General features: G+C 40.9%; 2 protein-coding genes across 6 annotated transcripts in view; one reads left to right on the top strand and one right to left on the bottom strand.

Moving 5' to 3' along the window:
* The window catches only part of KCNK10 (potassium two pore domain channel subfamily K member 10), a 67,077-nt gene extending 62,359 nt beyond the window's left edge, over positions 1-4,718 (bottom strand). Inside the window, exons 1-2 of one of the 2 annotated variants that reach the window (XM_042791103.1) lie at positions 4,681-4,718; positions 3,699-3,756 (exon numbers count right to left, since the gene is read on the bottom strand). In XM_042791103.1, coding sequence (XP_042647037.1) covers positions 3,699-3,750 — 52 coding nt within the window. In that variant the 5' untranslated portion in view covers positions 3,751-3,756; positions 4,681-4,718. Of the gene's footprint in view, positions 1-3,698; positions 3,757-4,356; positions 4,433-4,680 lie in introns of those variants that run through there. The other variant, XM_042791104.1, reaches the window with a different exon arrangement.
* Positions 4,719-21,623: 16,905 nt separating this feature from the next.
* Positions 21,624-23,453, top strand: part of SPATA7 (spermatogenesis associated 7) — a 42,481-nt gene continuing 40,651 nt past the window's right edge. For 2 of the 4 annotated variants that reach the window (XM_042791049.1, XM_042791050.1), the window contains exon 1: positions 21,624-21,975. In XM_042791049.1, the coding sequence (XP_042646983.1) occupies positions 21,816-21,975 (160 nt within the window). In that variant the 5' untranslated portion in view covers positions 21,624-21,815. Of the gene's footprint in view, positions 21,976-22,188; positions 22,394-23,453 lie in introns of those variants that run through there. The other 2 variants (XM_042791051.1, XM_042791052.1) reach the window with 2 other exon arrangements.

The following is a 23,453-nucleotide window of genomic DNA, read 5'->3' on the forward strand; positions in this document are numbered from 1 at the left end:
GAACCTGTATCAAAACTTCAGAGTTCCAAAAGGTCAGTGTAGAGATAAACATCTAGCCAGAAATTCAAAAGGCTTTGACAATCCATATCACTTCAATGAGAGCAAAAAAAAAATGCAGGCACAAAGGATGAGTCAAGACTGAACTCCATTTTCTGCCTACTAAGAGCATCACCAAGATAGACACCTTTTCCGTGGAAAAGACATTTCACTACCATCCTACAAGACAGTCATGCTTGGGGATCATTTCTGAGCATATTGGAAACAGTCTCATCTACCCTTCTTTTCTACAAAGAAACGGCAATTTTTAGCAGATAATTCATAGGGGGTGGGAAAACATATTGCTGTAAAATATAGATGTCTCAGGATCAGGGACCCACTGTGTTTTAGGTACTGTATAAAAATGTAAGTGCAAAGAGATTATAAACCAATTTAAGCACGGACAACAGGTGGGTGTATCAAACAGCAGGAGGAATGCAGGAAAGAGGAGAAATGAGAACAACAGTTACAAGAATTAATGTCTTCATATGTTGCTATAAACCCAATCTTATATTCTGAAAAGATGGGAAGTTGTATATAAATTGTATGGGTTTTAATAAATATTTATGAGATTCTAGGACATATTTAACATTGGGTTGCAAGGGACATGTCCCAGTGACTTTTTGGTTGGAGTTTGATCTATTTGTTAATGGGATTATATAGGTTTTTTGCCTGGGATAGTAGGGGACTTCACTGGCGGAATCCGCCACCTAAATACTTCCAGGTTTATGAAATATTTGGTTTCTCTAGAAAACACAGTCATCATTTATAGGGAACAGAGAGATATACTCTATACCCAAGACAAGTGAAGATACTACACAACAGGATAAAAGCACAGTTCACTCTCCATGCCACGTTCGTTCCAGTTTAATGGTTGAGAGATCAGCCTCCCATTAGCTGTCTGTCAGACACCATCATTCAAGTCAATTCTACTCTTTTAAACCTGTTCTCTACAGAAAGTCTTTCTATGGTATATTGATCTTTGCTGATGTGAACTGAAAATACCAGTTTTACGCCAGGTGAAAGTTACCAGAAGATTCTAATCTATTTATCTATGTAGATATTTATAGTTCAGTCAGCATTATGGACTTTGAGCATTAATTCATTTCAATTATTATTATTCTGACCTGGGTTCAAACCAGCAACATCAGTCCCAAGACAGCTGTATCTCCACAACAAAAGCCCTGGGCTTAAGAAATGTGTATAGTTTATAGAAAATATTGCCTGCAATAATCAGATCTAAACAATTTTTGAGATACCATAGCTCTCACTTACATGATTGGACTGCTAGCTTGCTTGCCAGGAACATCAGTTGATATATTTCAAGTACTGTTAGCACAAGTTAGCACAATTCCTACTAGACAAAACTGTGGAAACTCCACGTACTCTGTCTGACGACCAGAACAGGGCACAGTCATACAATACGCACTGAAATGAACCTGGTATTTGAAAGTGAACATTAACTGGACATGAGCTCTCATTTTAATACTTAGGACTCTTTGTATCCTTGCACCACCAGCTTTTTACATGTTGATCTTTGTATTTGAGAAAAGCTACTTCAGTTCTTAATTCCAAGGATATCACATAGGATGCAAAACATAACATCATTCTTCACATGTACAAGCAGAGAACAGATGACATATGTGACTGCAAATGAAATTCATTTTAGGACTTTAAGTGATTTTGTGTAGATCTTTGCTAACATTTATTTCTACATAAATATATTTTCATTTCAGAAAGAACGGAACTCTGATCTACCTTGTCTTCTACCCACATCAATAATTCTTCAGTGGGACTATGTGAGTACAATGTCATTGCATTGTTCCTCTATTGGTCAGAGAACTGGACCTTAGACAACTTTTCCTTATGGATTTGCCTTTTTCCATTCCATCAATTTTTATTTATTTCCTGAGTCCCTTGGAGAATTAGAAATTAACATTTTTTTACTTCCTTCCTGGCTATACATTAGCATCCTTGCTGCCTGGCTAGCAAAGTCAATACACTGAGGGGAAATAACTGCTAAGATAGTGCAGTCCTTAGCAGGGATTCAGCATAGCAGAGAGGAAACCTGCTGGGTTTGAGGTCTTTTACCTGTTAGGGTACTCTACAGTTTTGGACACATTAGTAAATTGTGACCAACCACCTGTTGGATCCATATGCTTTAAAGCTGATTGCCAAGCAAAGGAGCTGCACACAGAATGCCACCAGTACAGCCTCCTGTGTTCCTTGTCAGGGGAAACGAGGAAAGGGCTTTTTGCATTAAAAAGCATTTAGCGATGTATAAATTTAATTAAAAAGAAGCAACAGCAAACACGCACTCAAAAAAGCACCTGGGAATAGCAAGTTTTCACCACGTGGGATTTTAACTCTAGGATAAGGAATACACTGTTATTAAAATAATCAAATCTCTGTTAGCACTACTATCCATGTGTTGGTTGTGAAGCTGAGGGCGGAGGAGGCTGATGTGTCGATTTCAGCCTTCACCTACTTAAAGATGTAGTAAGGCTTAAACTAAGGCTTAATTGTGTATACTATTCAAACAGCACATCAGATCTGCTCAGCAGAAAGATGTCTGTTCTGCCATATTCCTTCTATACCAAGAGAAACTGTTTCTAACGTTTCATTTTGTAAATGTGAGGGCATGGAGGATGACAGACAAATTGACCACTAAAACCAAACCTGCAGAATAAAGATGGATAATCAAAGCCCATTCTATCACTTCGCACTTCCTGCAAGCACTGCTGTACAGCGACTGGCTGCCAGCAGTTTTGCTGCAAACCTCAGCATATGGCTTCAAGTTGCTCTGCTCCTGTACCGATGCACAGAAATATGACACATCAGTATACAAATGAGCAGCAGGGGTTTTTTTCAGTCCCTTCTTCTGTAGGTTGCATACTAACCTTCTCCTCATGTCAGGAAAGGAAAGCATTTCATCATGGTTTATTTTAAAACACCACTTGGATCATTTTATTGAAAACCACTGCACTGGCGTAAATCTCCTTCCCCCACCACACAAACACACTCCCCAAGACAGACTCCAAACCTGGATGTAGAGTTAATCAAACTATCCACTTGAGCTGATCAATTGTTAACAGGACAGAGTAAAGAGTCTAGAGGTCCCTTTGGGCTCCATTATTTAATGTCTTTTTATACCATCCACACTATGGGTTATAATGCAGCAGCATTTTGCTCCAGTTGCTTGCCAAGAAACATTTGCTATGGAGGAGCCCTGAGCAAGCAGCCACATCTGTGTCCACTCCTGTACCACCCATTTAGCAGAGACAATGATCACTAGAAACAACAAAGGAGCCACAGATAAAACAAACAATGCTGTGAGCCAGAGATCACTGCCATCCCAGGCAAGTTTGCCATGAAAATACTCAAGAAAAAGGGAGGAGGGAAGAGATATCAAATATAGAACTATAAAACTTACACCTAGAAGAGGCTTCACCCACGCACCCACCCAACCCTACATTTGAGGAGCATTTTCTAACACGCTGCTAGGATAGAGCAAGAAAGCCTCAGCAGTGCACATGGGAAGCAGACAAGCATCCAATGTCTCCTCCCATTTGGAGTCAAATAGTCTCCTACGAGTCACTAAACACAAGAAATAATAATAATTGTTATTATTATAGTAATGATAGCAATAGAGAATCACCAACCTTGAGGATCCCAGTTCACCTGTTTTCTTGGAGTCTCGATTGGAAATTTCATCGCTTCCTTTTTGCACAGGGAGGAAAAAGAATTAAATAAATTCCCAACCTTCCTGTCTCAATGCTGCAGTCAAACAAATTAATTTCAAATTATAGGGAGTCTGCGCTGTTTGACTGAGAGGAACTGGTGGTTGCCAAGGAAAGAAATACACAAATAAATCAAAGAAGGTGGGGAGGGGCGGGGAGGGGAGGGGAGTGGAGGGGTTTGTACGGACGAGGTGAGGAGGGGTGCAGGCACCCCAGCAGAGAGAGGGGAAGGAGGGATGGAGTGAGGGCCAGAGAGGGTCTGGGGAGAGCGGGAACGAAGAAGGCTGCGACGGGCAGCGGGTCCGGGGTGCTGCTGGCTCCTGGGGAGGCTCCCGCAGCTGGCTCGCCCAGCCCACCCGCAGGTGTCAGGGTGGCGGGGTCCCCCCTGCAGCCCGGCCCCCCCGCCGGCCCCACCTGGGGGGCACCCGGGCTGGCCAGCCCGCGGCTTGCAAGGATGGGGGAAGGCAGCCGCCCCCCCCCCCCACACACACACACCCTCAGGGACACCTCCCACATGCGCACACACTCTCTAGCCTCCACCACCCAACCCCACCCACACCCCCCAAAAAAATGAGCCCACCTCAGTTCAGCCCCGGGCACTAGAGGGGTAACAAAAGTCAGCCGTGGGGGGTGAGCCGCAGGGGCATGGCTGGGGCGAGCCTGGGGACCACCCCGGCTGAATGCAGCAGCAGCCTGGCTCGCCGAGGAGAGCCGGAGCAGGAAAAGCAGAAGGAGGCGGAGGAGGAGGAGGAGGAGGAGGGAGCCACCCTATAGCTTTGGAGGGAATTCACGGAGCCCCTCTCTGCACTGGCTTAAAAAGGGGGTGGGGAGATGCTGCGAGTCCCTTTGTAAGAGGCGGTGGCGGGGTGCCCTAGGGAGGGGGCAGGCTCCGGCTGGTACTTACTGGGTATCCTTCCCCGGAGGAGGATGCAGGCTTGTTTGGCGGAGTTTGCAGCCGGAGACACGCTCGGCTGAGCTACGAGCAGCAGTAGCGGCGGCGGCAGCACATGGCAGGAGTACGGCAGCATCCAGAGCCTCCGCGGCGCAGGGGGAGGGGAAGGACAGCGGATCGTCCGAGCCCCCGCAGGCTCTGGGGGGACCAGGACCCCAAAAGGCAGGGGACTCCTGCTCCCCTTTCTGTCCCCGCTGCTCTCCTAAATGTGGGCAGAGAGAGACACGAGGCGTCAAGGCAAAGGCTGGCACGGCAGAGCTGAGAGATGGGGCCAGGCTGCGGGGAGGGGGAGGAGGGCTGGGAGGAAGGCTGCAGGCCTCTCGGAGCGCCCCCCCCCCCCCCCCCCCCCCCCCCGAGCTCTCGGGGGGCTTCGGGCAAATGGAGGACACTTGGCTTTACCCTCTGCAATTACCAGACACTCTCTGCTTTCCAAAACTGCATTCTCCATCCTTTCCCTCCTGCTCCAGGCTTTCTCTCAAACCCCAAATAGGCCAGAAAGGTCTCCAGTTCCAGTTACCATGTGCCCCAGCTCCCCTCCCTTAGCCAGGGAAACAAAACCCCAGCCCCTCTGGGGGCCTGAAGGAGGTTAACCCTGTCCTGCCTCCTCTCCTCCACAGTGGAAATCAACTCCTTGTGTGAAAGGGATCCTTCACTGGGGATGGTTTAGGGGAGAGATCCACAAATTCATGAGGGTCATGGATCAGAGACCCGTATCAGAATCAGTCCTGCGGTCCGTAGCCAGGATCTTCTGAATCTTTAGGAAATGTGGTTGTGATCTAAACCTGCTGCCTAAGACGATCTGTCCCCTGGTTTTTGCCCTGTATTTCTTTTTGCTCAACTGCCCTCTCTGTCTTGCTTTCCTATCTGTTGCTCAGATGCTAGCTATCCTTGTAAGATGAAAGGGAGAAATCTGCCCTGGTGAAAAAAACAGTCTAAAATGTGTGGCTCTTTTCAGGAAACTTACTGTGGAGGTTGGCACACTCCAATATCCACATTCAGAACATAAATAAATACACACATCCATGCTTGTTCCCAGTCTTTGTTCAACCCTAAACAGAAAAGGGGAATCAGTATTTCTGAATCCGCACCTACATTTGGTGGTGGTGTGCAAGTTCCCATAAAGCAGTATGTAGTTTGAAGAAACTAGATGGAAGTAATGCAGCAAGTTTTCCTGGGGGGAGGTGCCGGGTGTTTCTCCTTTCCCTAATCCAAGCACCCCTGTGGCTCTTGTTTTGTGCTGTATAGGAGGAGGCGGGAGAGGCTGCTCTAAGGGAGAACATGGTGAGAATGATAATGAGCTTGCTCAGTCAGACTTGAATTTGAGATGATTGCAATGATGACATCAGGAGCACAAGGTATTTCCTTCACACGGAAACCACGATGCATTCTGAAAAGGCTTTGGGATTCCTGTTGATGTTACTTCTGCAAACTGAATGGAAACAAAAGTGAGAGTAGGCTCTGTTAATTGTGCTGTGTGATCGCTTGAATCATCGCTGGGAAATCTTTTAATTATTCCAATAACCAAAAAGGCTTCAAAGAAGGCTTCTGAACCCCCAACAATATCACTTATCAAATATTTATCAATAAAAGATGATTTACATATTTATACACACATATATATAACATATACATGCATGTATGTAACTTTTCCTCAGCATTCAAAACAGTTTCCAGTTTACTGTTATCTTCCTTGTACATTACTGGGAAAAACTAACGTATAAACATATATTACTCAGTTGTGTCACCCTAATCCAGGCACTGCTTTAACTTTGTGCCGTAACTATCAGCAGTTAACAGATGAGGTGGGTACTGTGCCACAGACATCTGTCCACTGAGGACTCACCTAGATCACCAAACTCAAACAGCGCACTGAAAGGCCAACAGCATTAAATGCCTGCTAACATAAGCAGGAAGTCTATAGTCTAGAGGTGAAATCTTCAGGTAGTTCATTAGCAGAAACACATCCTGATTGTTACTGTCAAAAAAAAGAGAAATTTTCATGCGGTCATTTGAATCCTTTATTGTTAAACTGACCTTAGAGATACATCTCACATTTGTTTGACTTACAGTAACACTGACTAGATAATAATGACACAATATCATATTCCTGTTTCTTGTATACTCTTAATGTTCCCATATTCCCAAAAAGTGTCTGTAAGCTTTACATAAATGTTTGCTGTAGCTATATGGTTTAAAAACCTTGTGGCAAATCAGTTGTGATCTGTCAGGTACATACATGCATGACATCATGTAATTATTTTGCAATTTTTTACTGTGTTATGATCACGGAAATCTTGCTCGATTATTTTGATGCCTCAGACCTGCAGTTGTATCTAGTGGGCCAATTTATTCCCAAAGTAACTCATTTAAAATCAATGGGGTTACTCCAGAGATGGATTTGGCACAATGAGCACGTCTTTCACTGACAGCACAGCTGTTGCATATAAACATAACTATTATCTTATGCAAATAAAAGGCCTTTCACCCCTCAGTGATGTTGAATTCTCCTGATAGTGAGAACTGGTGCCTTGAAGCTATAGTGTTTCAAGCTGTTAGTCTGTCAACTTTTATAAGCTAAGTGGATTCAGTAATGTTTAATATTTACATGGAAGACCACTAAGAAAAAAAAAAAAAAGAAAAAAAAAAAAAAAAAAAGCTAAATATAGTGTGATCAATCTATTTTAGTACTTGCATAAGAATTTTCAGGACTTGACTTTATATCAGTAGTTTATCCAACTGGCCTGCCAAAATTCTTTTTTTTTAATTCAGGGCTCATTGTTCAGACTTAATGTTCTCAGAGTTGGTGTTAGTAGAGGATCGGTGCCTTACAGGACTGGGCCTGTGACAGTTGCAACACAATAGACAAGAGGCTTTCTATTACAAGCAATCTCAGTGAAAGAAAAATAAAATGCTAAGTGCCCTTTTACTGTTTCAGTAATATGGCATGAGTGACTGAGAAGCTGTTCTTATGTAACTCCAAGAAATCCATAGAAGAACAGATGAATAAATAGTTCTTATACCTACTTAAATCCAGTGAGCAGGAATGGAAAAATGCATTGATAGTAGATAGAGATCATCTGTAACTTGTATGTTCCATTTCCTGGATGCACTGAAGAGATGAGACATGGTTAATGTCTTTGTGTCATCACTTTTCAGTACGCTCATTTGTGTATATAACTATTCAGTTTATGGTTAACTATATGGTTGTTTGAAATCTGTTATTCCTGACTGTGAAGATCATTCTTCATTCAGTTTATTCCCACAGGAGTGCTTTTATTTACACTCAGACCAAGAGAGCCAGAGAATAACCCAAGTGAAGTACATCCTGTTCTTTATATTCTATTGACCCATCCGACAGTAGTATGAATTTGGACAGGATCCAGTGCAGAATCCTTTCATAGCTACTATATTCTCTAGGAAGCCTTCTGTCTAGGAGGACATTTAAAGCCTTCTCTCTTGGATAACCTGAAGACCTTTTCTGTGGATGGTTTTCAGAAGCTTTAGCATAGTTGGGAATCAAGAAGTTAACTAAGAATCAGGACTATTATGTACTCTGCAAGGAAAAGCAACCTACTATTTTTATTGTCCTCTACTGCATGCAGTTTCCTACCACTTTTTAAGTCGTAACATGCAGTGCTCTGTCTTCATGCATTCAGACATGAATCCACAGAACAGAAAATTTAATTATTGGCAGAAATGGTTGCAATGAAATCAGTGAGTCTACCTGAGGCAACTATACCTCAGTAACTACACCTTGCCAGGATGGTATCTTCTCAGATCTGACCTGTTTGAGTTACCACAGCCTGTCTGCAGGTTCCTTTGGCTAGTGAGACTAAACAGAATATGCTATGGATACTGCCTCTCATATCCTAACACATCATTCATATCCTCAGACCCACTTTAAGCATCCACCCTGTAAATGCCAGAACAGGAGAGTGGGTACCTGGTTCACAGTTTGTAATCATTCTCTTCATCCTTAGTTCTTTTCTGGTAACCATTCCTCATTATCCAGACTCCAGTTTTCAGACACCTGTTATATAAACCCCTTTGTAAGGGGCAAGGACTACAGGACTGTATTGGAGTAGTTATCTCACTTTTATATTCTAGCTGAAAAAAAGTACATGCAAATTATTAGTGTATATTGTAGCTTTTTTTTTTTTTTTTTTTAGTAAAGGATCTGCCATGTAAAAAATATTAACTCAAGATGCATAGTGTTGAGTCTCTCTCTGAATCCACTTACATCTGCTTCATATTAGTTTAATTTGACTTCAGTACAATTACTCCTGAATCATAGTCTTGGGAGAGTTACAATCTGGCTCTCAGTTTTTCCATGATGTCCCTGAAGAACCATCGTAAGATCAAAGGCTGATATCTGACAAAAATAGCAAGCCTGATTAATAAAAACAAACCACCAAATTCATTTTGTAGCAGTGCTATTCTCTTCCCTCATGTCATCATTTTGTAGCAGCGCTATTCTCTTCCCTCATGTCATTTTCTAAAGATTTCTTTCTAGATAAATACATGATGCTTTACCTTAGAAGGTTGAAAACTGTCCTCTATATTAAACAGGAAATGTGGGGGGTTGTCTTTCGGAGAAACCTGCGTTTCTCTGACATTCACACCAGCGGCAGAGGCCCGAAGGGAAGGGTGCGCGCCGGAGCGGGCCGGGCGCTGGCGGCTTCAGCACCACGGACAGCTCCGCGGCGGCGGGCGGGGCGCGGAAACGGCGGGACCGCCGCCCCCGGAGCACGAGCCTCCTGCCCCCGAGTGAGAGTCTGGCCCGCCAAGGCGATGTGGTGTCGGCGCAGTGACAACGCGGGCTTTGTAAAAGAACGTGGCAGCAGGCACAGGGAAAGAGTAGCACCCAAACTATCCGGAGAGGGAAACTGAGGGGCAGCAGACGAAGGGCAGTCAGTATCGGGAACGCACTGACAAGTATGGGCAACCGTGCCAGTGATGGGGTAAAAAGGGAAGGGGAAAACCCCAAAGCCTGTGATATGAATGAAGGATTGGAGAATAGATGGCCTTGACGTGAGAAGGGTAAGGACAAATGGGTGGGGCACAGACCCTCTAACTTGAAGGCAGAATGGGGGGATAAATGAGTGGAAGTGTTTAATGCACTACAGAAATACATTAAATCACACCTGCACATACAGGAGTCATTCAAGGTGTAGTATAAAATGGCATTACTTGCACAGATCAAGGAAAATGGAGCCAAATAACATAGTTTTAGGTATATGCTTGTTGCTCTAATGCTTTTTTGTTTAATGCCTCCAGGTGTAAGAAATACACTTTCAGAGCACGCAGGGATCTTGGGCAAGATTTCAGATTATTTTCTGTATTGCTGCATAGTCTATTTCCTTCCTAATATGAAGGACTAGTAGAACTAGTCCAGCTACATGGAAGAATGCTTATCCCCTACTCTGACCTTACTTCCAGCAGACATGAGAGCAGCCTTATCAGCCAGCAGGGCAGGGGCAGGGGCAGGGGCCATACACACCAAAGACGTTAATGCTGGTCTCGGAAGCATTGTCTTACCACCCATTTTACTGAAAACTTTCATCATTTCTTAGAATCAGGTATGCCACTAACTGCAGCTGTTCCTTTCAGTGTTTTTCAATGCAGTATATCGTCTCAGCAGCCTATTAAATGTGGGGATTAATGCAGCTATAGAATAGTTAAAGTAGGGAGGAACAGTCTGCACAGACACCATTCACTGTGACCAGTCCTCCTATAGCTTTCAGTTGTGCCCATTTCTTTTCTACTCTGAGCAGCAGGGGAAGAAAGAAGCTATACTGAGCATTTAAAGGGCTGACTACAACCCTTGCATTAATCATCATCACTTTTACAGCACTTAGAAGAGCTTTTCTACTTTCTAAATTAGGTAACATATTTCTCACATGGCTCATGTAGTAAGAAGCTGTTCCCAAAATGTGAAAGCAATGGTATTTAGTATGGAGCTGTGGAATAAGGAATGAGATGAGGCTTCCTATTTATTTCAATACCAACACTCTCCTGCACCTTCCCTCAATTTTGTAGCCGAGGATAAGTGTCCTTTCAGCCACACAGATGTAGAATTTTTACAACTGGTACTTTAGCCATTGTTTGAAAGGCTAACACTCTGAATTGCCTGGGTCTCTGTATCTGCACACCATGGGCACCTTCCATGCTGAAACTCTCATGGGAATATGACTTTGAAATAGGATATTTCAAGCAAAATCAAATCAATAAATTATTATTCTGTTGTAAGAAGAATGGAGGCTATGCTCGTGTGTAAATTAGAAATTATTAATATTAATTATAGGAACAGCATGCCAGGAACTATTATAACAATCAGGAAAACAGCGCATGACTGAACGTCTTAATAAACTAGCAAGGAAAAAGCTGTTCCTGCATTTATGAAGATGCACAGCCTAACAGTAGGTGCATCCCAATTTGAGTTTCTACACAAATTGTACATGCACATACATACAGAGTCATAAAATACAAATACAAAGCCCTGAGTAGAATCTAGTGGATTTGGTAAAAAAAAAAAAAAAAAAAAAAAAAAAAAGCAATGAAAAGACCAGATTCATCCTAGTATGTAATGTCACCTTCTACAACAACTACCATTTTCCATTTCATTAACTGTTTCATAGTATTTTGTGGGAGAAGATGTAGTGAAATTACAACAGTTTAGATGCAACATGGCAAGGGAGTGCAGTGTTATTCACACATGGCATACTCTCAGCAAAGTGAGAAGCTCACTGTGAATCAACCCATAGGCAGTGGCTTCTCACAGTTAGCAGATCTGCTACAGCCTACGGACCAACAGGTGACATGTATTTCATTCTGCTACCCATGAAAAGAAATATGTCACCGTATATAATTATAGAAAGATTCTAGACTATATGTATTCTGGGAATATAAAGGCAATAAAGAGGTTATGTGAGTTGGGAATTGTACTGAGATAACATATCTTTACGCTGAAGAACAGAAAAATGTAATGTACATTAACTTCCTAAGCTAACAGTTGCAGGTTTTCTACAGGAAGCCTCCTTTATACATTTACATTCTGAATGCACACATAAGCCTTTTATGGGGTAATTCAGGAATGCATCGCTACAGCTCTAAAACAGCTGCAGTTACTTCTGCATGTAATACATAGAAAAGCCTTGAGATCTTCTGTTTAAAAGGAACAATATAAACCACTATACACTTTTTAAAATCTTCACATTTTATTTGTCTATAAAGATCCCATTTATCAGTTCTAATCTGCTTCCTTATACAAAATAATGTGATACAGGTAATCTCTAGTTCCCAGAGACTTAGCATGGTTCTTGAACAATCAGATCAAAATTACTTGTATTACAAAATGCATGTGCAACTCAGATAAGCACTCTGGGGTTGTTTTCTTTGTTTCCTTTTTTACTGTCACAAAGAATAGTTTCACGAGGGTGTCTATTAAGGGAAAGACCTCCCTCTCATTTAGAACACTTATCTGAAATACTAAAGAGTATTGGGGATTGGTGACTGTTCTATTACAGCAGCTGTCAACCAAAGCTTTCAAAAGTGACAAATGATTTCCATCTCCAGCTGAAGACACCTTGAAAAAAGCCAGTTTTCAGACAGTGCTGAGTACGCACTCTGAGAAAAAATATGTCCCTTTAGAACATCTCCAGTTGACCATTCAAGAATTCAGGAATTCAAATCAATTAGTCCTGATCCATAATTATAAATTACTATAGCACAAGTTCCCAAAAGTATGTAGGCAAGCAACTCTGAGTCAATGGCTGTTAGGCACCTAAATATCTTGTGGATCTCCTTTTAAGCACATACCACCAAATCCAGCAGTACTGTAACCACACTAATGGAATTAAAGAAGAAAAGAATTCAGGACAGAACTGTGTTGGCAAGCATTCTGAGTATAGGAAGGCAATGGAATTAATAAAGGCTCTGCCACCATCATAATTAGCTATCTGCATAGACATTGGCAAAAATAGACTCCCTTGTAGAGTTCAGCAGTAGTGTAGAAGTGTACATTTATGGTGCAAGTTTTCTGAATGCCAAGTTGGAACTCAGCAGCTATGGTTATAAAAATGTTGACAGAAATTTGACTCTATTAACATTAGATGCCGCTAAATATATAAACAGCTGTGGAAGTTTGCTATGGCAGGTTCTTGTTAGACAGATCTATAACTTGCCTTTGCCTTTGCCAATGCCTGTACTTGATATTTTAAGGAGAAATAATGCATCTAATTCTATTTTTTTAGCATCTTCCAGCCGAGTGTCTGAAAACACTCTACTAGCAAAAGTGAATCATGGAAACCTTTTAGAATAAATATTATCATGGCCATTTACAGATGAGGCAATTGGCATATAGAATGGTTTAGCATCTCATCTAATTTCATGAGAATCCTGAATACACTGAAAAATTAAAATGAGATTTTCCGAAGCCCAACCACTTAATCAGAAAAAGAGGGTAATTTTATGACATAAGAACCCAGACTGGTATACTGAAAAAATATTATTGTTAAAGAAATAATATAAGAATCAAGACATATACTTATCTGTTACTCATTTTGCTTGGTAAAAATGTACCTCTTATTTCAACAGTTTATTCCACACAAAATCTTTGCATAGAACCACCCTCCCTCTCAATTATCACAAACATCTATAAATGACACATGATGGCTATTTGGGTTATAAATCAGCATTTGATATTACTTTCTGGCAATATAGCATCAACTTTTAATTGTAATAAATATTTCATTTTTGATTTTGTAACAGTCCAAAATGAATAAATCACAAAGGCTGTTTAATTTTTCATTTTGTGTAATCACAGAAATCTATACCTCTTAATTTATTCTTGTATGTCAACTTCCTTTTTCTCACTTCCATAATTCTCTTTGCTTTTCCAATCTTCATTCCACTGTCTTGAGCAGCAGTGGCCAAAACTGACTGAAACGCAGATCTGTTCATTAAAGATCTATTGCAACTTCAATTACAAAGCTTTTTTTTTTTTTTTTTTTTGCATTATCTTCCATGCTTTTCAACATCATAATGTATTTTGTTTCTCATAACTGGGTAAAGACATACAGTCAAGGTAAACTACAGAAAAGCTGGGATTCTATTGTTTCCCCATTTCTTGTAGGAAATTCACTGAAGCACTGAAATCAGTGCTCACGTAAGCTGTGACAAACTCTAAAATAAATGAGGTGATATTCAGTATTTGACTCTTCAGTAGATTTTTCCTGCTTCACAGATGTGTCATCTGCATGGCAGATGGGACTTGGTTTGGTTCTGCTTCACTCTGATTTTGGAAAGATATTTAAACAAGTGGGGTTTTTCCTTCTTTTATGCAACAAACACGAAACAACAAGTTTTGAGACACAAGGAATAGGTGCTTTGTGCATGAAAATTCTCTAAGATTGTGTCTGCTTGTCATTACATTTTTCAAAATTAGTATTTCAGTTTTGGCTTTAGGAATGATGTCATTAAAACAAACATCTATTTTTGGCCTACTTTATCCTCTACCATGACATTCATTATTCATTAATCAGGGCTGAGTAATAAAAGGCAGCCAACTTCCTTTTGTTAGTAGTTGTTTCTGATTCACACATAGTGGTAGGAGGAAATCCAGCTGTTGCAAACATTGGATACACAACAGTCTGACAGCCCATCGCATATTTAGAGCTGGAAAGGCTGCCATAGGAACTGACAAAAGTAAACCAATATAGCTATATGTTTCCTTATTTTGGAGAAACAAGTTTTCAGATCAGTAACTGCAGCAGCCACAACACAGCAAACATGAGCTAGTTACCAGTAACATAGTTGTTAAAACCTACTGAGCTCCAAAAGAAATGGCCAGTGAAATCTTCTAATTAAAAGGAAATTATCATTAACTAGGAAAAAAAAAAAAAGGAAGTCTAGCTCTACTTTCAGAAAATGAAGCAACAGTCATTTTTTCTTATGCACAAGGAAAAGCAGCAAAATTGACATGACTGAACTACACTATTTGTACTTTGTAAATCAAAGATTTTTGCTACTGCCTCAACTTTTACTAAAAGAACCAATTTTCAATTTTTCTTCAGTCATTTCCAAAGCAAGAAGGTAAATATATATCTATATCTGCAAATCTAAAGACAATGATCTTACAGGGAGCCTTGTATTCACCTCCATTTTGTTTTGCTCGAGTGCTTTGTTTTAAATGTGTCATCTTCCTTCTCAGATATTTTATTGCATCTAAAAAAATGGTGATGTTGTTAAGGCCAAGAACAACTGAGGCTATTTAAAACCTGCAGGAAGCTTTAATTAGCCAAGTAACTTGTGTCTGAAATTGCTATCTCCTCAGTCCCTAGACTTAGAGATATGATTGACAGACACCATTAGAAGCAAATCAGTACACCTCCAGTAAAGTGAATAGAAATTCCTTTCCCATAACTTCTGCTAAGGTGGAAAGAACTGCTAATATTTTTTAACTCATGGTATTAATGTATAGTTTACTGGGTACTTACTAAAGAGTGTGTTGCCTTATGGTTGCCAGGTGTCTTGGCCCTTCATGGGTGAAGGTGAGGACAGTGGTCCTTATCTATTAGAGCAAGTTTATGAATTTTCACAACACAGTGAGGTTTCTCCAGAAATCCTACGATAGCTCTGAAAAAAATTAAGAAAGGAAAAGAGAACTATATGAGGGAGAGGAACATATCTCGCCATAACCAAGCTACCAAGCTCAAGGTGATACCAAATAACTGGAAAAATATTGACACAGTATGTGTAATCCGGAAAGGAGGAAAATGATCCAGGTAGTGCCAGACCTACTAGTTTGACCTCAGCACTTTTCAAGGATATATTTTAAAGAAAGCAGAAACCAAGGGCATGTGGAAGTAATTAGTAAATACAATAAAAGCCGATAGGTTTTATTAACCAAATAGAACCTGAGAGGTTATTGAGATGCACTTAGCTAAAAGGGAGACAAAACAGGTTTTCTTGATAGGTAAACTACAAGGATGGGAGAGAGGTTTCTGGTGATGATCTTAGAAGACCAATCTTGGAAGACTTTTGATACTTTCACAGTACATTCTGTAAAATAGCTAATTGTGCATATTTGTAATGTATGGGATGTGGTAATGACAGAAATTAGAAGGTATTGTCAATACTGAGAAGAAACAGATTATACTTTGGAAATTATTTATTAATACTGAAAATTTGTGTGGTACAGATTAGAACACAATTAGTATTAGTAGCACCAAGTGCAAAGGCATGGATTAGAGGATGAAGAAGAATTGTTACTATGAACAGTAGATGACACAGGAGGAAAGAGACATGGGAATATTAACTGAACATGGGAAGGCTTGGAAAATAAAATTCATATTAGTCAAGTAAATGTTTCTAGCACAGATCTTACTTGACCATATGAAGAAAAACATGAACAAGGAGAATGGGAATCCTATCTTCTGAAAAGTGAAGAGCATGAGACTAATACTGGTAGAAAATTAACTAAGTATACATTAATTAATTTAAAGGTTCCTAGCCATCTAAGAATAAAAGTATACACCTTTTAAGACAAAGACTGAACATCTTATGGAAGAGATTTATATGATGATATTGTCTGTCATTAAAAAAAAACATTATAACACATAAGACTCCCTATCCTAGTCCTATTTTCCTTTATTTCTATATTGTATAACTGGTTTGCTTACTCAGAGTTAATTCAACCCCTTCTAGTCTTGTGTGGAATTGCTATACTCCATTACAGATATTCATGTTTAATATTAAAAATTACTGGCCCTACTGGTTTCTGTGACATAGGATTAGGGATAAATATTATTCTGTGTTTAGGTCTCATCCATATCATGTAATCTGCAGGTTTTATATTTATCATTCAAAGAATAAATGTCATTTCTGTTACTACTGATGATAAGCACTGTACAAAGAGACTCATCCCAAAAATGCAGACAAGTGCACTAACTCTGAGTGTCTCCATTTTTACTATCAACTATGAATCACGTTAAGATGATTTAGACTGCAGCCTACTCAGGCACCTGAACGGGTGTACACAAGGTCACACAAGTCACTGACAAAGCTAAAACCAGACCCTGAGCATCCTGACTCTTGGGACTGTGAAACATCCATCAAAGTGAAGTCTCTTTCTTTTCTGATGAATGTAACATGTTAATGGGAAATGGAAAAAAAAGGTTTTATATCAAATTTTAAAAAGTAAAATTCAAGTTCTGTCGAAATCTGAACATGGATATTCCTGAAATCTTATGATGTCAGTAACAACATACAAATTTAGTAAGTAGCAGAGGTTTTCCTTGGAATATAACTTTTAGCTGAAAGTAAGTCCTAGACAACGTAACAGAAAGTACTTATGGTAATTCTTCCTGGGATTTTTTTCTTTTAGTATTAATTAAAGTATTCCACAGAAAAATTACTCTTAGAGGATTTCATTGCGACAGTTAAACTTCACACAATCTATTTTGATTCCTGCCATTTTCTTGCCCGTTGCTTTCTTTCACACCTAGTTACAAGTGGTTAATGTGACCGATATTGCTATTACTTATGAAACACGGCATGAGAGAGATTTTCTCAATGTATTTTCTTCATCTTCCAGTATGCATAAACATACAGGCAATGTCATTGCAGTACCTTTTTAACATGAAATAAAACCCCCAAACCCCTCCAGTTGGGAATTTCAGCCTATTTCTAGTAAAACTGTATTTCACATTCATGTAGATACTGAAAATGTGTCAAAGTACTGTGGAAAATCATAGCATATTTGTATTGTCTTTTTTGTTGGCAATTCTAAAACAGCCCTCTTCTTGACCTTGGCAAAGCTGAAGGAACTCTCTTCAGCACACAGGATCCCATTTGTTCAAGCATGTGCATGGATTACTACACTGCTAGGCAAGCCTGAGAATGCTGTAGTAGCTGTGTGGAAGGTGGATGGGCCACAGAAAACACCACACTGACGTTCTTCCGTCTGCCTGCCATGGGGTGGGTAGATACAGACAATCCATCTCAGCCTAAGCAGGAATAGCTTCACTGGATTTAAGGAAATTGTATCATTTATGTAAGACTAACCTTTTCCTAATTCTCTGATATTGACTGAAATATTAAAAATATGTTTTCATCCTGTTTCTCATTAATTACTATGAGTATGCATTTCTATGTGGCACAATAGGTAAATCTATCAGAAAATAAAGCATTTCTTATGGTCTAGACAACTGAGTTATGACATTTACATAGCTTTTTTCCCTTTAAGATTCCAATTAATCCATTAGTTACTGCAGTCTGCATTCTTTAGTACCTAATTGTTCAAGTAAAGTAATGAGAAAAGAACAGCCCTCAGCAGTCAGCCCTAATAAAGGACAGTTTTTCATGTACAAGCCTCCTGTCTGCAAACTTTCATGGGAACCACAGATAAACAGAAAATGATACTGTGTTAAAATAAATATAAGCAGATCTGAGTCACCCCAGCTACTAAGTTTTACATTGCAGACAAGAATAACACCACATACAATTCATAGAGGTTTCTTTGTCACATTTAAAAATACTCTTGTATCACGAGGATAGATGCATTATAACACTCTATAGATCTGAAGAGAAAGAATAGTTGTACAGAGTATGTCTGCACAGCAGTATCCTGAAAAGATTTTGGTAGTAGTTATTCATACTGCAGGGGAGACTTTTTCTTCTAAGCTGATAAGTAGTATGGCAGTTTAACACTGTGTTCATAGAAACCTTATGTCATTATATATTCCTATAGTTCCCCTCATCTTCCTTATCACATTCCCTCTTATTTTAAGTTAGTTCCCATATTGCATTCTAAATTTCAGGGTATTAAACACTGCAGGCTTTAAGACATGGACTGTCTCCTCTGAATGGGTTCTGCATCATCCTTCCCACTGGAGCCCTAGCTTTACAAAAATCTCAGACTACTGCTGCCATACAGACAATAACAAAACAACTAAATGTGTTGCCATAAATAAAGGGAAGAAGTCTCCAGCCCTGCCAGAACACATAACGTTCTATCATTTAGAAAGTTGCAATGATATTTCAAGACTGTACATGATTTTAAAGTACTCAAAGAACCATATGACCAAAGAACATGCTGACAGTATGAACAGATCTCTGTCAGGTAACTGAGGTCCTACCAGACATGCAGTCTTTTTCAGAGAAAACTCATTTTATCTCTGAGATAAGTGTGCAAAAGAAAGTGGGCATCATATGGGGTATTGCCTTTTTTTGAAATATTTTTCGCTAATGACTTTGCTTCTTCCACAGAAATAAACCCTATCCTGAGCTTTAAAATGCTGTTTAGTGGCTGAATACTACTAAATGTACATTTTCACAGCAGTTAGGTGTCGACATTGGATGATACACAAGGCAGATGTAGTAGACAAGAAGGTGGTATTTCTGTAAGTCCATGTCAGGGTAGGGATAGACACCCATCTACACTTCCAAATATGAATCTCATAATATATTCCTGATGCTTTCATCCTCTCCTAGTGTAGGAGCATTTTAAAACCATGTTCTCTTGTAATGTGTTCCAAGGAAAAGGGGGAAATGCCCTGCTGAAAAAGACAACCAACAATATTCAGTGCTGTTTCCTCTTTTCAAATTTGGAAAGGATAAATCTTATAGGTTTTGTCATGTTACTGCTTCTTCAACAATGGTAGGCTCTTTGCAGCAATCTGTGTTATTTATTTCTGTACTTGTTTGGATGGATCAAAGTCCAGAACTGATTCAAATTTTGTTAAGGCTTATTTTTATTTCGTACATGTTATAGGACTTAATATGTTAGCACGTTGCTATACATCTGGGTTACTTTTTAATTACACTTAAAATATATGTAGTCTCACAGATTAAATAGAGCCAAAGGCCAAAGGATCATAAGTCAGACCAATTAGAAATACATAAAGCTTTGGTATCTGTTGCCACTGGAGGTCAAAAATTTCAGAGCCAGGACATCTCTAGGATGCTGTGGCTGCTGATTGAGAGGGAACTAGTGGAAATCACTACATTCCCTCAGCGTTGCCTAGAAACCAGGGGAATATTTGTGATATGTTTCTAAAAACACTCACTTACATTTAGATGTTTTAATTATCTACATGGTGGAAAAAAGTAAAGGAATAATAGGGAGAACACTATGAGAAATCTATCATTTGGGTCAGACAGAACAGCCTACTTACTGCATGTTGGGTATCACACACTGAGAAATTGAGAATCTGAAAATGAAACAAAAAAAAGTATTTAAAAAGTATAAAAACATTATTATGAGCAGCCCATTCAAAGAAAAACAAAACAAAATGAAAACCAAAACAAACGTGTTTTCTATAGCATGATATCTGCAGCCAGTAGAAGGTATTGCAGCAAACGGTTAGGATATCATGTAGAGGTGAGAATCTCATGCACTTACATTCCCTCTAGTATCTTCAGGTATTGGAAATGGAAACTGTTTTAAAACTATCACTACCTCTACAATCTACAGATTTAATTATTTGGATTATATCAATGTCTAAACCAGAGGCTTTGAAACACAAGAACTATGGTAACTAATTTCCTGAAGCTGTTTCCCTGAATGACTAATTTTACATGCAATCAGAAAAACAAAAAAACTGTTGGATTTGGAGCTTTCTGGACTTGTAGGTTTTGTGTGAAGGAGTGAGGTGAACAGCCACTCTCCATGACATTGCCCTCACATCCAAGAGACATAAGAGAAAATGACAAAATGCTGTCAAATTACTTTGTTTCGACAAAAAGGTAAGGTGCTTGTGGCATCATGGCTGAAGGTAGTTGAAATCTCACGGGAATAGGTGCATTATAAAAAAAGCAGTCAGAAAGACAAAGTACCACCAGAGGATGGAAGACTGATGGGTTTCCAAAGCATATATTCCCTCTCCTGGACTCTCCCAGACAAATTTAACACTAACTGTATTTATAGATGATTTTACAGAAAACGGAATTAGGCTGGCAAAATGATTGCTACAACAGGAAAAACAAGAACTAAGGCCATATCCAACGAGTACTTCATCTACTTAATGAGAATATCTAAATTTATAAGGGAAATCACAGGCCGACCACCAACAGCTAAGGGTTAGCAAGACATTTCAGCTAATGTTCAATAGTTGACTACGGAAAAGTTTTCTGAAGTATTTGGTAGAGTCTACAGAAAGTACTGGGGTAGAAATACTACAGGTTTCATCCGGTGTGAATGTTTGTGTGACTAAGAGTTTTGAATGAGGCAGAAATAAGGAAGAAAAATTGTTTTAAAATACCATCCCCTTGATTTTGCTATGATTTTGAACTACATCCAAGCTATTTTTCCTATCATGTAAGGAAGGGTAGCAAATCACATAAAATCCCTCTATTTAGCCTATAATTCAGAATTATTTCTAGATGGTGAAAGGGAATGTGTCTCCAGCTGAGACAACACGTAGCCTTTCTTGAAGTGTCTGACTATAGAGATGACTCTAGCAGCCCTGGTCAATCAGTGAGAAAAAGCTTCACACAAAATACACACACACAGGGTTTCTTACAAAAACCCTAGAAGATTTCGCATTAAGTAAAATAACAACCTGCCCGAAAAAAAGTAAATAGGAGCCTATCACTTCTTCAGAAAGTTAAAATCCAACACATCAGCATGAATACACTCATCAGCGATAAGATCAAATGCTGCTCTTCAAATGTTTACTTCAAAAGTGGTTCATTTCTAAGGCGCTGCTTATTTTTCAAGATACTGAGAATTAATTTATTCATCGTTACACACCGGGAATGCTCTAGGCTCTCGATTTGTCATTTGCTCCTCTGAAATATGAGCAATTCACCTTAAATCTCCCCCCGGCATCCATTATTCTTCGACTTCCTGTCAAGTTACAAGAAAGAGGCTTAAATAATTAGGGCGCCTTTCACTGACAAGGCAAAACTTTCCTTCGGCTGCAATGCACCGCCCGAAGAGACATCTCGGGGCCAAGCCCGAGGGGTGAGGGGGCACCCACACCGCCCTCCCGGGGCTGGGGCGGCGGGAGCGGGCGCTCCCCGCAGCGAGGCCTGAAGGCCGCGGAGCGCCGGCCTCCCCGCCCGGCGCCGCGCCCCCCGTGGCCATGGCAACGCCGGAGGCGGCCGAGCCAGGCCGCGGCGGGCCAGGCCCGGCGCCCCGCTCCGGGGGACGAACCGCCGGTACCGCCGAGCCGAGCGTCGGCCTGCGCCGCCCCACCGGGGGCGTGGGGCTGAGGATGGAGAGCGGCAGCAGGCGGAGCCAAGGTGCGGGGGGGGGCTGGGCCCGGTGGCGGCTCCGCGGTCGAACGAGGGGCGCGGGAAGGCGGCGGCGGGGCGGGGGCCGCCCGGCCTCCTCCCGACCCGCCGGGGCCGGGGCCAGGCGGCGCCTCCCCGTTCCCCGCGGCGTATGGCGGGGGGGGGGGGCGGGCGCGGAGCCTGCCGCGGGGGCCCGCTCGGTGCGCCGTGGCTCTTGCTGGCGAGGGGGGGGGGCTCGGGGGTTACTCCTCCCGCACTCGGCTGCCCTTAGCTGTGCCCCTCCGTTTGTCACGCGTGGGGAGCTGGGCCCGCGGCTGGGCTGCGAGGCAGAGCTGCCGTGCCACCCGTGCGGCGGTGGAAATAGGCAAATGCAGGCGCTTGCCCTCCGGGAGCCGGGCTTGATAGCTGGGGCTATGAAAGGTTGCAGGTAAAACCTCTGAAAGGTTATAATCATCCTAGAAACTTGGCTCTAAATTGTCCAGGTCACCGCCATCGTTCCAAGTGTGCATATGTATTTTAACGGCATTTAGTGCTGCTGTGGGGGGCGAAGCTGCCAGGATCAGCTGCTTTAAGGCCTAAATCTCTAATGCCGTTTGCAGTCACCTTTTTTTCTTCTCCAAAGCCGGTATTCCTAGTTTATAGTGAATTTTACCTTGTGTGTAACTTACATCCCTTACATGGTGTTTGGATATAGATCCAAGGTTTTTGCTTCAATAGGATTTTAATGCAAGTATAGCTGAAAAAGAAAAGGCTCAGAAGCCTTGAGAAGAATCACTTATAAAGTGATTCCTTACCCAGGTTTAACCAGCTGTGGTCTGCTCTTGTGCTCAGTTCCTATGAATAATCTTAGGGGCATTTTTAAACTCAAACATTAGTTTGATGGTACCAATTCGATTTTTCAGAAGCTGAAGTTGCCTTTGAGTAGTAGGGAAGTTGAGAAAGAATCTATTTGTATCTTCAAGGAAGGAAGGGTGTTCAGAAGTTACATTTGAAACATAACAGTACATTTTAACTGAAATTGGGAAATGTTAATCACCATCCTTAACTTTTTGCTAAATTAAAACCTCGACTCAGCGAATCACTTCAACCTAGCCTTAATTTGACCGTTAGTCAAATAGTCTATTAAATGAGTTTTAGTCACTTAATGTGACTAGTCCCATTGCCGTTCAGCAGATAATGTAGATTTGTAATAGGATTTAAGTACCTGACTGGTCCCATTTCATTGAAGTTTTCTTGAATGCTTCAGGTGAAATATGTGCTAAAGTGAACAGGATTCAAATCATTAACCCTACTAGCTATTTTGCTCCAGATTATATCCTGCAACTTTCTCTGAAGCACAGTGGATCAAGGTTTCTCTGCTCTCCATTCGGAGTGAAGCCAGCTGTGCATTAGAGTTTTGCTAATGTATTTTCAGTTAGAAATACGAGAGAGTGTAAGGTAATAACACTAATGGGGGGGGGGAAGGGCAGCAGAGGCTTCCTTGTAGG

Source organism: Tyto alba, unplaced genomic scaffold (genome assembly GCF_018691265.1).
Source record: "Tyto alba isolate M040663 unplaced genomic scaffold, T.alba_DEE_v4.0 Super-Scaffold_18, whole genome shotgun sequence".
Classification (NCBI taxonomy): domain Eukaryota; kingdom Metazoa; phylum Chordata; class Aves; order Strigiformes; family Tytonidae; genus Tyto; species Tyto alba.